The sequence below is a fragment of the Microcaecilia unicolor genome, chromosome 7, assembly GCF_901765095.1.
Source record: "Microcaecilia unicolor chromosome 7, aMicUni1.1, whole genome shotgun sequence".
Classification (NCBI taxonomy): domain Eukaryota; kingdom Metazoa; phylum Chordata; class Amphibia; order Gymnophiona; family Siphonopidae; genus Microcaecilia; species Microcaecilia unicolor.
The window spans coordinates 112,919,552-112,933,636 of NC_044037.1; the positions used below are offsets into that span (position 1 = coordinate 112,919,552).

General features: G+C 49.4%; 1 protein-coding gene across 2 annotated transcripts in view; it reads right to left on the bottom strand.

The window, feature by feature from the left end:
• The window catches only part of KAT8 (lysine acetyltransferase 8), a 126,343-nt gene extending 112,772 nt beyond the window's left edge, over window positions 1–13,571 (bottom strand). For both annotated transcript variants that reach the window (XM_030209440.1, XM_030209441.1), the window contains exons 1-2: window positions 13,560–13,571; window positions 5,204–5,971 (exon numbers count right to left, since the gene is read on the bottom strand). In XM_030209440.1, the coding sequence (XP_030065300.1) occupies window positions 5,204–5,456 (253 nt within the window). In that variant the 5' untranslated portion in view covers window positions 5,457–5,971; window positions 13,560–13,571. The remainder of the gene's footprint in view (window positions 1–5,203; window positions 5,972–13,559) is intronic.
• Window positions 13,572–14,085: the final 514 nt, after the last annotated feature.

A 14,085-nucleotide genomic window follows, 5' to 3' on the forward strand; every position in this document is an offset into this window, starting at 1 on the left:
CCTCTCCCAACAAAACTGGTGAAAGACCCTCAGGTGGAGATTTAGGTCTTGGGGTAGGGATAAAAAGGTATCCCCTAAGATGACTCCTCTAAGAAGTAATGAGGTTCCTCCTCTGAGCTCCATGAATGGTCCCATTCAGGCTTCTTACCATTCTCAGAACAGGCCGAATGAGCCTGTGCCTGCCTGGCCTCAGTGGAATCATGTCCACACCCCGAAGACCACCAAGGTATTGCCCTAGTCTCAGACTCTGGGGAAGCCTCCTCTCACGATGTCAAGAGCGGTACTATATGTCGATGTTGACATTCTTCGAGGTGCTGGCTTCAAGGATCTCTGCACAGGCCTGGATGGAGACTCAGGAAAAATCTGGGGCTGATCTGCAGGTGGCGCAAGCACCCTCAATGCCTGAACAGTTTGCAGCTGCGGCGTCTGCACTAGTTCCTCCCTGAGTATGGCTCGGAACTTCACATTGAAGGTAGGCATCGACAAAGGTGGGGAAGCCAGGAGAGAGGCAGCCTGAGAAGACACTGGGGCCGAATCAGTAGCAAGGACCTGGCTGCCTGGAGACTTGCACTAGCACCTCTTCCAAAGAGGGGGGGGGGGGGGGAGGCTCCTCCTGGTGCCAGCGCTTCTTGAGTAACGGTGATCCTGATGCTAGTGCACTCCCAATTAATGTTGAAGTCTTGGCGCCCAACGAAGTCTATGCTTCCAGTGCAGATGTTGATGCGCTGATCTTCGAGGAGACAAAATGTCTCTCCTGTTGGACCTGTCATACCCTCTATGTCCTGAGCTGCATTTTCAAACACAGAGAACAAGAGTTAGGATCATGGTTAGGCCCCAAGGCACCCAATGTGCCAAGAGTGTCTCTCTGTCACGGAATTATCAAAGTACATTGGGCACACCTTTTGAAGCCACTGTGAGTCTTCTGGGACATCGAGAAAATAACCGCGGCCAAATTAAGTTCATCTACTGTGAATAGTAAAAAGGGGCAGCATTCAAACTCTGGTCAGTGCTCCAGCCTAAACGGCCTACCCCTTGCGAAAATGAAAGGAAACCAAGTTTTGGAAAAAAAACTATGAAAATTAAAGGGACATAAAAGAAAAAATATTGAAAACAGGACAAAAATACTGGCATGGGAAGGCACTGTGAATGAGAAAACATGTACTGTGAGAAGAACATAACAACACATCCTCCCTGCTCCATGGAAAAATGAAGTCTGAGGAACCCATGCTCGCATGTCATGTGGGAAGGCACCAGCAAATAAGAAGTGAGATGATGCTGGAAAGTTTTAAGTTAGTATCACTAGTCAGTTTTTGCACTGGGCTCCACTGGATGTTGTCACCCAGCTGTGAAAATACAATTGCCTGCTTGTCCTTGAAGAAAGCAAGTTATCAGGTAAGCCATAATTTCTCCTTCTATAGCATCCTATCAGACCAATCCAGACAGGTGGGATTTAGCAAAGCAGTATCCCCAACATAGGGCAGGACTAAAAAGATCTAAACACTCAAAAAGGAGAAAGAATTTTGCAAATAAACCACAATATTAGAAATCTCCTGAAGTTGTGAACAGCAGTGGCTAATGTCAGTGCTATCGAGTTAGCTGTACAAAACAGCTAGACTGTAGGATTTATTTAATACATTTATACCCCACATTTTCCCACTAGTTGTAGGCTCTATGTGGCTTACATAGAACCATAGGGAAGACTACAGTACAGAAAAGTACAATTAAACAATGTAAGAGTAAGGTAATAGAATTGCTCAAGTAGGTGACTTGTATAGCCAGAGCTATATGGGTGACCGGAAAAACTGTACTAAACAGTTGTGCAGAATAGATGAGGCATCTAGTCAGCCACCAAAACCAGAAAAGGCAGTCTATTTAAACAGCCATAAACCATAAGTAAATGCATATATATGTAGTAGAAACCCTCAAAGTAAGTGGCTTGTACAGCCAGAGCCATATGGGGGACCGGAAAGACTGTACTAAACAGAGAAGGCAGTCTATTTAAACAGATAACACTGGACAAAATTTCAGCGAAAGTAGAACGAAGTATAATATTGTAAACCCCCTGGTGGCAGAGCAAGGTATTACAATGATGGTACCAAATATGTCACAGTGTTTCCCCAAAATGACACCACCAACCAGGGAGTTTAACAATAAAAAAAAAAAAATTTTTTATTATTTGAATTATATTTAAATGTTAATGCAATTTTACCAACTTTCAAATTTAACATATGTATTTCAATTACAGGTTTGCAACACATCAGTTTAGAAACATTGGGAGCATTTTCAGATAAGTATAAATATTAGGTACATAAATCATTTAAGCACATTCAACTTTACAAAACACTAGATTCTTTAAACTTTCTTTTCTCCTGTCTTTCAGATTTCCAGAGACCTTCAAGGATCTCAACATGTAAGTTTTCCTCTACTCTTTTTTTCTTCTTTTAGTTATCTCTCACTTATTGTTCAGGTTTCCTTTACTATTTCCTCTTATGTGCACTTTTTAAAATAGTTTCAGTCACTTAGCTGCTCTCTTTGTTTTCTCTCTCTGGCTCTCTTGAACGGTGGGCGCCTTTTCTTTCAGGTGATGATCTCCAGCATCAACTTTCTTCCAGTCTTTCCCTAGTAACATGTTCTCACCAATAGAGCTCCCTCCCAACTGCCAGCCTGAACTGTTTGTCACTCTCTTGAGAGTTCCATCAGCATGCGGAACACTCAGCGCATGCACACAGACCACTCAGTTTCACTGCACTGCTCACTATCTCTACACCAGATCTAGAAGGAGCCAGGCAATCTTTTAAAATTTAACCCATAGGGTTACAATATTAATAATAAGCTGAAATAAGCTAAACTAACCCAATCACTTAAAAGTATGTGGTATCAAGTTAATGACTTTCTTTTTTCTTTTGTTTGGAGAAAGACCTCAGTAGTCACCGCGTGGCAGCAGAACAATAAATGCACTCAATGCCCGCGTATCTTTGACTCCGTTTTTATCATTGGTCAAAAAAACTCCACTGTGTGTAAGTAAGGGCTATAAATAAGGTTAAATATAACCAATAAAGAATAGTCTGAATCATGTTGCTTAAACAAGTAATGTAACTTAGTTTTTTTCAATTTTGCCCAACGGGCTCACCGTTTCACTCTGCAATTGAGCTTCCTCAGGGGGCCAAGTAACTAGTGGCAAATCACAATGCCTTGTGCAATGGCGTCCACTTCACATGTGACACCGGCAATTTTTCTCCACTCCAAACAAAAGAAAAAAGAAAGTAAACTTGATACCACATACTTTTAAGTGATTTGGTTAGTTAAGCTTATTATTAGTCTATTTAAACAGCCATGAACCATAAGTAAATGCATCGGACATGATATATATGTAGCGACAGCAGCAAGAGCTACAGACGCAGATGCCAAAACTGGAGACATCCAGGCCATTGCTAGAGCACGAGTTAGAGGCGGCTGCAGTGGCTGCTGCATACAGGCCGCTGCCTCTGAAGTCATACACTTGCATACTGCATGGAACCCATATCTGCAGATACTGCATACAATGTGATAGTTATGCCAAGTGCATAGTGCTGCCTCCGATTTCCTAATGGTTACCACAGCTGATGTCATGCAGTCAGCTGCTGTCTGGAATGCACATAAATGTTCATCCAATGCATCACAGTCAGCTGGAACATCTGATACCACATAGGCAGGTTTGAAACTGTGGCATACAAACAGCTTCCATTACCCAGTCATCTTGTTGTTCCGGAAGTTTTCCTGCTGGTCTCACTACTCCTCTGTTTCACAACATTCAAAACTGCAGAATCTTGCACAGTGCAGTTTTCCATATGATATGGCAGACTGGCCATCACCCGGTGCATCCTAGGATGCTACAATTTTTAAGAGGACAGCACTGAAAGGAGGAGTGAATGGGCATCACTCCTACTCATTTTGCGGTCTGGGGTTTTTTCCCCTCCAGACACCAGGGACTTTTTTTTCAGGTAAGGTGGAGGAGGGGTGCCACTAGACATCAAGGATGTATTATATTGTGGAGAGGAAGGCAGCAGGGCAACAGACCAGTGTTTCCCAAATCTGGTCCTGGAGTACCCCTTGCCATTTAGGTTATCAGGATATCCACAATGAATATGTATGAAGATAAGCATACAATGGAGGCAGTGTATGCAAATCAAGTTCATGCATATTCATTGTGGGTATCCTGAAAGCCTGACTGGCAAGGGGTATTCCAGGACTGAACTTAAACACTGCACTTGACTGCCAGGATTTTTTTTTTTAATTTAGGAGCAGTGGTGTCAGGTCACGGGGCCACTAGACTACCAGGAAAAATTGGGCCAATGCAGGGTAGGAGGCTAACACTTTTATGCCAGGAAGTAGTGCACAGGTCTGAGGCTTCTCTGCATTGTTGCAGATTTGTTACTAGCCTCATTAACAAGCATTTTCCCGGTCTGCATCAAGTGGTGGACTTTTAACAAGCGTGATGACAGCTGGTTGATCCCACACTGGCCTGCACCAGCCCTCTCCTCTATCCTCAGAATTTACCTTTAAAACTCACTAACCAATAAAATAGTATAAGAGGTTCGTGAACATGCACCAGAACAGCATATGGGGGGAGGGGTGAATGTAAGCAGAAAAATTATATCCTGGGCCCAAATCACAGAGAATGGGGTGGGGGTATACTACTACTACTACTACTATAAATCATTTTATAGCGCTACCAGTCGTATGCAGCACTTCACAATTGAACAAAAAAAGACAGACCCTGCTCAAAAGAGCTTACAATCTAAATCAGGCCAGACAATAAGGATAAGGGTAGGCCAGACAGAAGGACAAATAGGGAAAGGGTATATAGCCCCACCGACATTTTGCCTAACACAGCATCGGCTACTAAGCTCGTGGGCGGAGCTGCAGATTAGTTTATTTGGCCTCTTCAACCAAAGGTGTTCCACTGTCCCTGCCTGCCACAGGGCACAGGTGGCCCGACAGCAACGTCAATTCTGGCATTTATCAAATGGATTGGGATCCTCGACTTCAACACCTGAAGGAAAAAGCGAGGCAACGCAAGCAATCAAGACCAAGGCAGCCTTAATCTACCAGAAGATCCCATAGACTACGGCTATCTGCTTATAGTTGCCAAGCTTCCTCTCCCGCCCGCCTTTATTTCTGACACAGTATCAGATCTACTAAAATCGTCCCTCTCATTTCTTACGCCAGGTGCTGTCCGCTCTCCGGCACAAGTAGGTTTCTCCGATCTCCACCGGTCCCTCAGCGTCTCGGCTCTGAATTCCAGCTGCTCCTCCGTCCAGTGTAACGGCAACAGCATCTCTCGAAGGCTCGGTTGGGGCCTCCTCTTCCTCTTCCTCCTCCTCTTCCTCCTCCCCTAGATGTTCTGGACGTTCTCCTGGCTCCACTTCCTGTGGTCGAGGCTCCCCGGCCTCTGAGGCGTCCACGCTATCCATCATGGTGCCCAATGTGTGCCACCACACAAGCCTCCTAATCTAACGGACAACGAGAAGTACCCGAACCACGACAACAAAGTTTCGCGCGGCGCAACTGCACGCTGGTCCGCGAGACCGCGACGCGTTTGTAACCTGTGTGGTGGTGGACTGGAAACTGGAATTAGAACAATGACGTCATAATGCACGCCCACTTCTCCAGTGAGCGTTACTTACAGAAAATATCAGAATGAAAGCATAGACTGCGCATGTGCATTACACCGAGTCTGCTCAGTCTGTCTCCTCCTTCGATATACTGCCACTATTGGCCTTGCCCTGGGCTGGCTCTTCTGGCAGTACTGGCACCGGTCTGCTGCAGAGCAGTGTAGCTACGTTTACACTGCGTCTGTTTGTGCCAGCAGAGCCAGGGTTGGGATTGCCTCATTGCTTACTCCTAAAACTTTGGAAACCTGGTGATCCCGTTGTTCGTTTGTAGTGGGGTCTGCATGCTATTCTAATGGACCTTAGTATAACATCTGAGGCTGGCAAGTAATATTTTTAATCACATTATTTTGGGGTGGGAGGGGGATAGTGACCACTGGGGGGGAGTAAGGGGAGGTGAGCCCCAATTCTCTCCAGTGGTCATCTGGTCATTTGGGGCACCTGTTGTGTGGCGTAGAGGAGTAGCCTAGTGATTAGTGCAGCAGACTTAGATCCTGGGGAAGTGGGTTCAATTCTCACTGCAGCTATTTGTTATAAAAACAGGTCTAGCTCAAAACGTGTCTTTGTTTTGGTCCATTTTGGCCGAAAGACATCCAAGTCTTAGGAACACCCAAGTCCCACCTTAAACACGCCCCTGGCACGCCCCCTTGAGATTTCGATGTCCTTCTGATGGACTTCAGAGAAAAACATCTAAAAAGAGATTTTGAAAATACTGATTTGGACGTTTTTTGTGAGATAAATGTTCAAATGCAGATATGGGAGATGGGAGACGTTAACAGCTTGGTCGCCCTTGAATCGGGCGACAGTAAGAAGTCGGCGAAATTAAAACGCCCTTCTTCCTTGCAGCTCCTTCTCGGAGTTTCGCGCCGGACGCCATTTTGGACGCGCAACACGCCTCTCCCCCGCTACTGGGAGCGCAGGTGGAGGGCGCCTCTAGGGCCGCGGCACAGGCTGCAGAAATGCACAGACTGGGGGGTTTCTCCCCTGAGTTCATTTTGCTGCTGCATCAGGCCTTGCTTATGCAGAACACTGCCCCTGCTCACCTCTCTGATCGGGTTGATGAGGCCTCTATGCTTAAGCGCCCTAGGGCGGATCTTCCACTCTCGGGGGACTCGGTCTCCTCTGATGTGGATGACGGCAGCGTGTCTGAGTTCTCCCAGAGATCCTTAGCGGAATCTATGGAGGAGACTGATCCTCGCTCGGGTGGAGCGGACGACCCCTCTGCAGTGCGGCTTTTTCGCTCAGAGGATTTGCCCAACCTGCTTGTGCAGGCCATGAGCATTTTGAAGATTGCCTCTCCGGAGGAAGGCTCTCTCTCAGCCTCTACTGGCTCCGCCATTATGCTGGGAACGAAGCGCCCGCCTAGAACCTTCCACGTTCATGAAGCCATGCAGACCTTAATTTCAGCGCAATGGGATGCCCCTGAGGCGAGCCTGAAAGTAGCCAGGGCTATGTCCCGTCTATACCCCTTACCTGAGGGGGAACGGGAAGCCTTTGTCTGGCCCACGGTAGATTCCTTAATCACTGCCGTGATTAAGAAAACGGCGCTGCCGGTGGAAGGTGGCACTGCCCTGAAGGACGCCCAGGACAGGAGAATGGAGGCGGCCTTAAAGTCGTCCTTTGAGGCGGCCGCTCTGAGTTTGCAAGCCTTGGTTTGCGGCTCCTACGTGGCTAGGGCGTGCCTGACTGTTTTGCAGCGGGCTTCCCCCTCGGACCCTTCCTGGAGGGCGGAATGGCCGACCCTGGAGTCAGGTTTGCCCTACTTGGCAGACTTGCTGTATGATGTTTTGAGAGCCTCGGCCAAGGGTATGGCTCAGACAGTCTCTGCGCGGCGGTGGCTCTGGCTTAAGCACTGGTCTGCTGACCATGCCTCTAAATCTCGCCTAGCCAAGCTGTCTTTTAAAGGCAAACTGCTCTTTGGGTACGAGCTGGACAAGATCGTGACGGAGCTGGGCACGTCCAAGGGCAAGAGGTTGCCGGAGGTCAGGACTCGGGCCGGCAGTGCCCGTCCTGGTTCCTCTAAGGGCCGATTCCAGGAAGCCCGTCGGTATCGCCCGGGCAAGTCTGCCTCCGCTTCCTTCAAACGGAACTTCTCCCCCAAGCAGCATTCCTTTCGTAGGGACCGCCGTCCAGGAGGTTCGTCCTCCGGCCCGCCCCCAGGGTCGCGTACCCACTAACGGGGACCTGGTCCATGGCCCAGTGCAGATAGGAGGAAGGTTGTCCTCGTTTCTGGGCGAGTGGACCAGGGTAACTTCAGACGCTTGGGTTCTGGAAGTCATCAGAGACGGTTACAAGCTAGAGTTCTGCCGACCCCTAAGAGACGGGTTTGTAAACTCTCCTTGCAAGTCTCAGGTCAAAGCAGCTGCCGTGCAGCAGACCTTGAACAACCTGATCCGCCTGGGCGCGGTGGTCCCGGTGCCAGTAGATCAGCTTGGCAAGGGGCGGTACTTCATTTACTTTGTGGTGCCAAAGAATGAAGGCTCTGCTCGGCCTATTCTCAACCTCAATGGAGTCAATCGGGCCTTGAAAGTTCGGCACTTCCGGATGGAGACCCTCCGCTCCATAATAGCTGCGGTGAAAAAGGGAGAATTCCTGGCCTCCCTGGACATCAAGGAAGCTTACCTACATATTCCCATCTGGCCGCCTCATCAGCGCTTTCTGCGCTTTGCGGTGCTGGGCCGACACTTCCAGTTCAGAGCCCTCCCGTTCGGGTTGGCTACGGCCCTGCGGACCTTCTCCAAAGTAATGGTGGTCATCGCGGCCTACCTCCGCAAGGAGGGAGTGCAAGTCCATCCCTATCTGGACGACTGGCTGATCCGAGCCCCTTCCTATGCGGAGTGCGGGAGAGCTACAGACAGGGTCATTGCTCTTCTGAGGTCCCTGGGATGGGTCATCAACTGGGAGAAAAGCCAGCTGCGCCCGACTCAGTCCCTGGAGTATCTGGGAGTTCGATTCGACACCCAAGTGGGCAGAGTGTTCTGCCGGACAACCGGAGCGTCAAGCTTCGGACCCAGGTGGACCAGTTCCTAGCCTCCTCTACTCTTCGGGCTTGGGACTATGTGCAGCTGTTGGGCTCCATGACGGCCACGATGGAGGTAGTGCCCTGGGCCAGGGCTCATATGAGACCACTAAAGCACTCTCTTCTGCGGCGGTGGACTCCAGTCTCGGAGGACTACACCGTACGCCTTCCTTTGGATCCAGCGGCGCGAAAGGCGCTGAGCTGGTGGCTGAGGCCAGGCAAGCTGTCCGCAGGAATGCCTCTTACGACCCCGGAGTGGGTTGTCGTCACGACGGACGCCTGCTTGACGGGCTGGGGAGCCCACTGCCTGGGACGGACAGCGCAGGGGCTCTGGTCTCCTGCAGAGACAAAATGGTCCATCAACCTCCTGGAACTCCGAGCCATTCGGTTGGCGCTTCTAGAGTTTCTCCCGGCACTGGTGCGGAGGCCTGTGCGGGTCCTGTCGGACAATGCCACGGCTGTGGCCTATGTCAATCGCCAGGGAGGTACCAGGAGCGCCCCTCTAGCCAAGGAGGCCATGAAGCTATGCCTGTGGGTGGAAGCAAATCTGGAACAACTGTCGGCGGCCCACATTGCGGGAGTCATGAATGTCAAGGCGGACTTTCTCAGTCGCCATACCTTGGATCCCGGAGAGTGGCAACTGTCTGCTCGGGCGTTCTTGGACATCACGAAACGCTGGGGCCGGCCGAGCCTGGATCTGATGACGTCCTCTGCCAATTGCCAAGTGCCGCATTTTTTCAGCAGAGGACGGGACCCTCGATCTCTGGGAGTCGATGCTCTTCTCCAGCAGTGGCCGGCACAGGAGCTTCTCTACTTGTTCCCGCCCTGGCCCATGATGGGCAGGGTGCTAGGCCGGGTGGCAAAGCATCCGGGCCAGATGATCCTGGTGGGTCCGGATTGGCCCAGACGTCCCTGGTATGCGGACTTAGTCAGACTCTCGGTGGGCGGCCCTCTGCGACTGCCAGCGGAGCGGGGCCTCTTATATCAGGGTCCCGTGGTGATGGAGGATCCCTCCCCCTTTGGTCTTACGGCCTGGCTCTTGAGCGGAAGCGGCTGAGGAAGAAGGGCTTCTCAGACAAGGTCATTGCCACTATGCTGAGAGCGAGGAAGCACTCTACTTCTACCACCTACGCCAGGGTTTGGCGTACCTTTGCGTCGTGGTGCAAGGCAGGCTCTGTATCGCCCTTCACGGCTCCAATTTCTTCAGTGTTGGCGTTCCTGCCAGAGGGACTGGAGAAAGGCCTGTCGCTCAGTTCACTGAAAGTCCAGGTGGCAGCTCTAGCTTGCTTCAGGAGTCGCCTGAAGGGGGCTTCCCTGGCTTCACAGCCAGATGTGGTACGCTTTCTCAAAGGAGTTAATCACCTGCGCCCCCCTCTGCACTCGATAGTGCCTACGTGGAATCTGAATCTGGTACTACGGTCCTGGCAGAAGCCGCCCTTCGAGCCCTTGCCAAGGGCATCCCTGAAGGACCTGACGCTGAAAGCGGTCTTCCTGGTGGCTATCACATCAGCCAGAAGAGTTTCCGAGCTCCAGGCTCTCTCGTGTAGAGAGCCGTTCCTGCGATTCACTGAGGCAGGAGTATCGATTCGCCCAGTGCCCTCCTTCCTGCCCAAGATTGTTTCTCGATTCCATGTGAATCAGCAGCTTCACCTACCCTCCTTTCATAGGGAGGATTACTCAGAGGAGTACCCTGCGCTCAAATACCTGGATGTTAGACGGGTCATCATCAGATACTTGGAAGTGACCAATGATTTCCGGAAGTCGGATCACCTGTTCGTGCTGTTCACGGGCCCTCGTAAGGGTCTGCAGGCATCTAAGCCTACAGTGGCACGTTGGGTCAAGGAGACGATCGCAGCAGCTTATGTGGCGGCAGGGAAGATTCCGCCTATTCAGCTGAAGGCACACTCTATTAGAGCACAAGCAGCCTCGATGGCGGAATCCAGATCTGTCTCCTTGGAAGAGATTTGCAGAGCGGCTACTTGGTCGTCGGCTCATACCTTCTCACGACATAAGTACATAAGTACATAAGTAATGCCATACTGGGAAAAGACCAAGGGTCCATCGAGCCCAGCATCCTGTCCACGACAGCGGCCAATCCAGGCCAAGGGCACCTGGCAAGCTTCCCAAACGTACAAACATTCTATACATGTTATTCCTGGAATTTTGGATTTTTCCAAGTCCGTTTAGTAGCGGTTTATGGACTTGTCCTTTAGGAATCCGTCCAACCCCTTTTTAAACTCTGCTAAGCTAACCGCCTTCACCACTTTCTCCGGCAACGAATTCCAGAATTTAATTACACGTTGGGTGAAGAAAAATTTTCTCCGATTTGTTTTAAATTTACTATACTGTAGTTTCATCGCATGCCCCCTAGTCCTAGTATTTTTGGAAAGCGTGAACAGACGCTTCACATCCACCTGTTCCACTCCACTCATTATTTTATATACCTCTATCATGTCTCCCCTCAGCCGTCTCTTCTCCAAGCTGTATAGCCCTAGCCTCCTTAGTCTTTCTTCATAGGGAAGTCGTCCCATCCCCGCTATCATTTTAGTCGCCCTTCGCTGCACCTTTTCCAATTCTACTATATCTTTCTTGAGATGCGGCGACCAGAATTGAACACAATACTCAAGGTGCGGTCGCACCATGGAGCGATACAACGGCATTATAACATCCTCACCTGTTTTCCATACCTTTCCTAATAATACCCAACATTCTATTCGCTTTCTTAGCCGCAGCAGCACACTGAGCAGAAGGTTTCAGTGTGTTATCGACGACGACACCCAGATCCCTTTCTTGGTTCGTAACTCCTAACGTGGAACCTTGCATGACGTAGCTATAATTCGGGTTCTTTTTTCCCACATGCATCACCTTGCACTTGCTCACATTAAACATCATCTGCCATTTAGCTGCCCAGTCTCCCAGTCTCGTAAGGTCCTCTTGTAATTTTTCACAATCCTGTCGCGATTTAACGACTTTGAATAACTTTGTGTCATCAGCAAATTTAATTACCTCGCTAGTTACTCCCATCTCTAAATCATTTATAAATATATTAAAAAGCAGCGGTCCTAGCACGGACCCCTGAGGAACCCCACTAACTACCCTTCTCCATTGTGAATACTGCCCATTTAACCCCACTCTCTGTTTCCTATCCTTCAACCAGTTTTTAATCCACAATAGGACATTTCCTCCTATCCCATGACCCTCCAATTTCCTCTGTAGCCTTTCATGAGGTACCTTGTCAAACGCCTTTTGAAAATCCAGATACACAATATCAACCGACTCCCCTTTGTCCACATGTTTGTTCACTCCTTCAAAGAATTGAAGTAAATTGGTCAGGCAAGATTTCCCCACACAAAAGCCATGCTGACTCGGTCTCAGTAATCCATGTCCTCGGATGTGCTCTGTAATTTTGTTTTTAATAATAACCTCTACCATTTTCCCCGGCACCGACGTCAGACTCACCGGTCTATAATTTCCCGGATCTCCCCTGGAGCCTTTTTTAAAAATGGGCGTTACATTGGCCACCTTCCAATCTTCCGGTACCACGCTCGATTTTAAGGATAAGTTGCATATCACTAGCAGTAGCTCCGCAAGCTCGTTTTTCAGTTCTATCAGTACTCTAGGATGAATACCATCCGGTCCAGGAGATTTGCTACTCTTCAGTTTGCCGAACTGCCCCATTACGTCCTCCAGGTTTACCGTGAAGTCAGTAAGTTTCTCCGACTCGTCCGCTTGAAATACCATTTCCGACACCGGTATCCCACCCAAATCTTCCTCGGTGAAGACCGAAGCAAAGAATTCATTCAGTCTCTCCGCTACGTCTTTGTCTTCCTTGATCGCCCCTTTTACCCCTCGGTCATCCAGCGGCCCAACCGATTCTTTTGCCGGCTTCCTGCTTTTAATATACCGAAAAAATTTTTTACTATGTTTTTTTGCCTCTAATGCTATCTTTTTTTCATACTCCCTCTTGGCCTTCTTAATCTGCGCCTTGCATTTGCTCTGACACTCCTTATGCTGTTTCTTGTTATTTTCAGACGGTTCCTTCTTCCATTTTCTGAAGGCGTTTCTTTTAGCCCTAATAGCTTCCTTCACCTCACTTTTCAACCAGGCCGGGTGTCTTTTGGACTTCCGTCTTTCTTTTCCGTCTTGCTTGGATGTGGCTGCTCGGGCCGAGGCCCAGTTTGGGGCTTCAGTGTTGCATTCAGGGATTTCCATGTCCCGCCCTGGGTGAGTACTGCTTCGGTACGTCCCACCAGTCTATGGATTGATCGGCTTGATGATAGGGAAGGTAAAATTATGTATCATACCTGATAATTTTCTTTCCCTTAATCATAGCCGATCAATCCATAGCCCCTCCCAGATATCTGTATTGTTTGTGTTCTGGTTATATTTCAGGTCCAAGTTCAGTCTTCATTTCCTGTTCACGAGGACTTCGTGTTCAAGTTCTTCCAATTGAAGTCTCTTCGAGTTGAGACGATTTTGTGTTACAGTGAGCTGCTGCTTCCTCTCCCCCCGTTTCGGCGGTGGCTGGATTAATAACTAAATTATGCCGGCGCTCCCTCCCGCTTCGTGCTGCTGTAGGGTAGCTTTGTATCCCTCCCGCTTCGGCGGTGTTAGGGTAAGCCAGCTCCTCCCGCGGTTGCGGTAGCAGGATAAGCCAGTTCCCCCCGCGTCGGCGGGTGTGGTTTTCCGCCCACCGCCCCGGCGGTGGTGCGCTGGAATATTTCCCCTCCCCCGCTTCGGCGGTGGTGAGCTGGGCAGAGTGTCCCTTTGTGGGTGTAATTCTCTAAGTGCTGAGTCCTGCGGATGGAGCTTTGATATCGACATACTGGGGAATTTCCGGCAGCACATGACCACATATAGGGAGGCAAAAGATTGCTCTCTATCTCCACCTGCTGGTAGATGGACACAACCCACCAGTCTATGGATTGATTGGCTATGATTAAGGGAAAGAAAATTATCAGGTATGATACATAATTTTACCATAGCATAGCACTTAAGGCAGTTGCATCCTACCTCCACAGGTTTGAAACCCAAGACAGTAACTGTAGAGGCAAGCCTCCATTTCCCTGCATGAAGGATAAAAAGGAATATCATAAGGTGTGTAGCAAACCAAGTTGTTATGGACAATTTGTAATGCAGAATAACTTGCCACAAAAATGCTTTCACAGCATCTTCTTCTCTTGCAGATCCTTTGAAAGGAGGTACCCCTCTGTTCTGTACATGTCCTCAAGATTAGCGTATCTGTAGCAGAGGTGTGCTCAATAGTAGTGTGCCTGCACAATATGTCCCCTGTTCTTTATCACAATTTAGGATGCTGCAGCAGTTCCAGTGGTGTAGGTATGTGCCCCCCCTCGATAGGCTTTGGGGCCGCTGGTTTGGCTGGTGAGGGTCCCCAACCCCCAGCAGCTGAAGTGT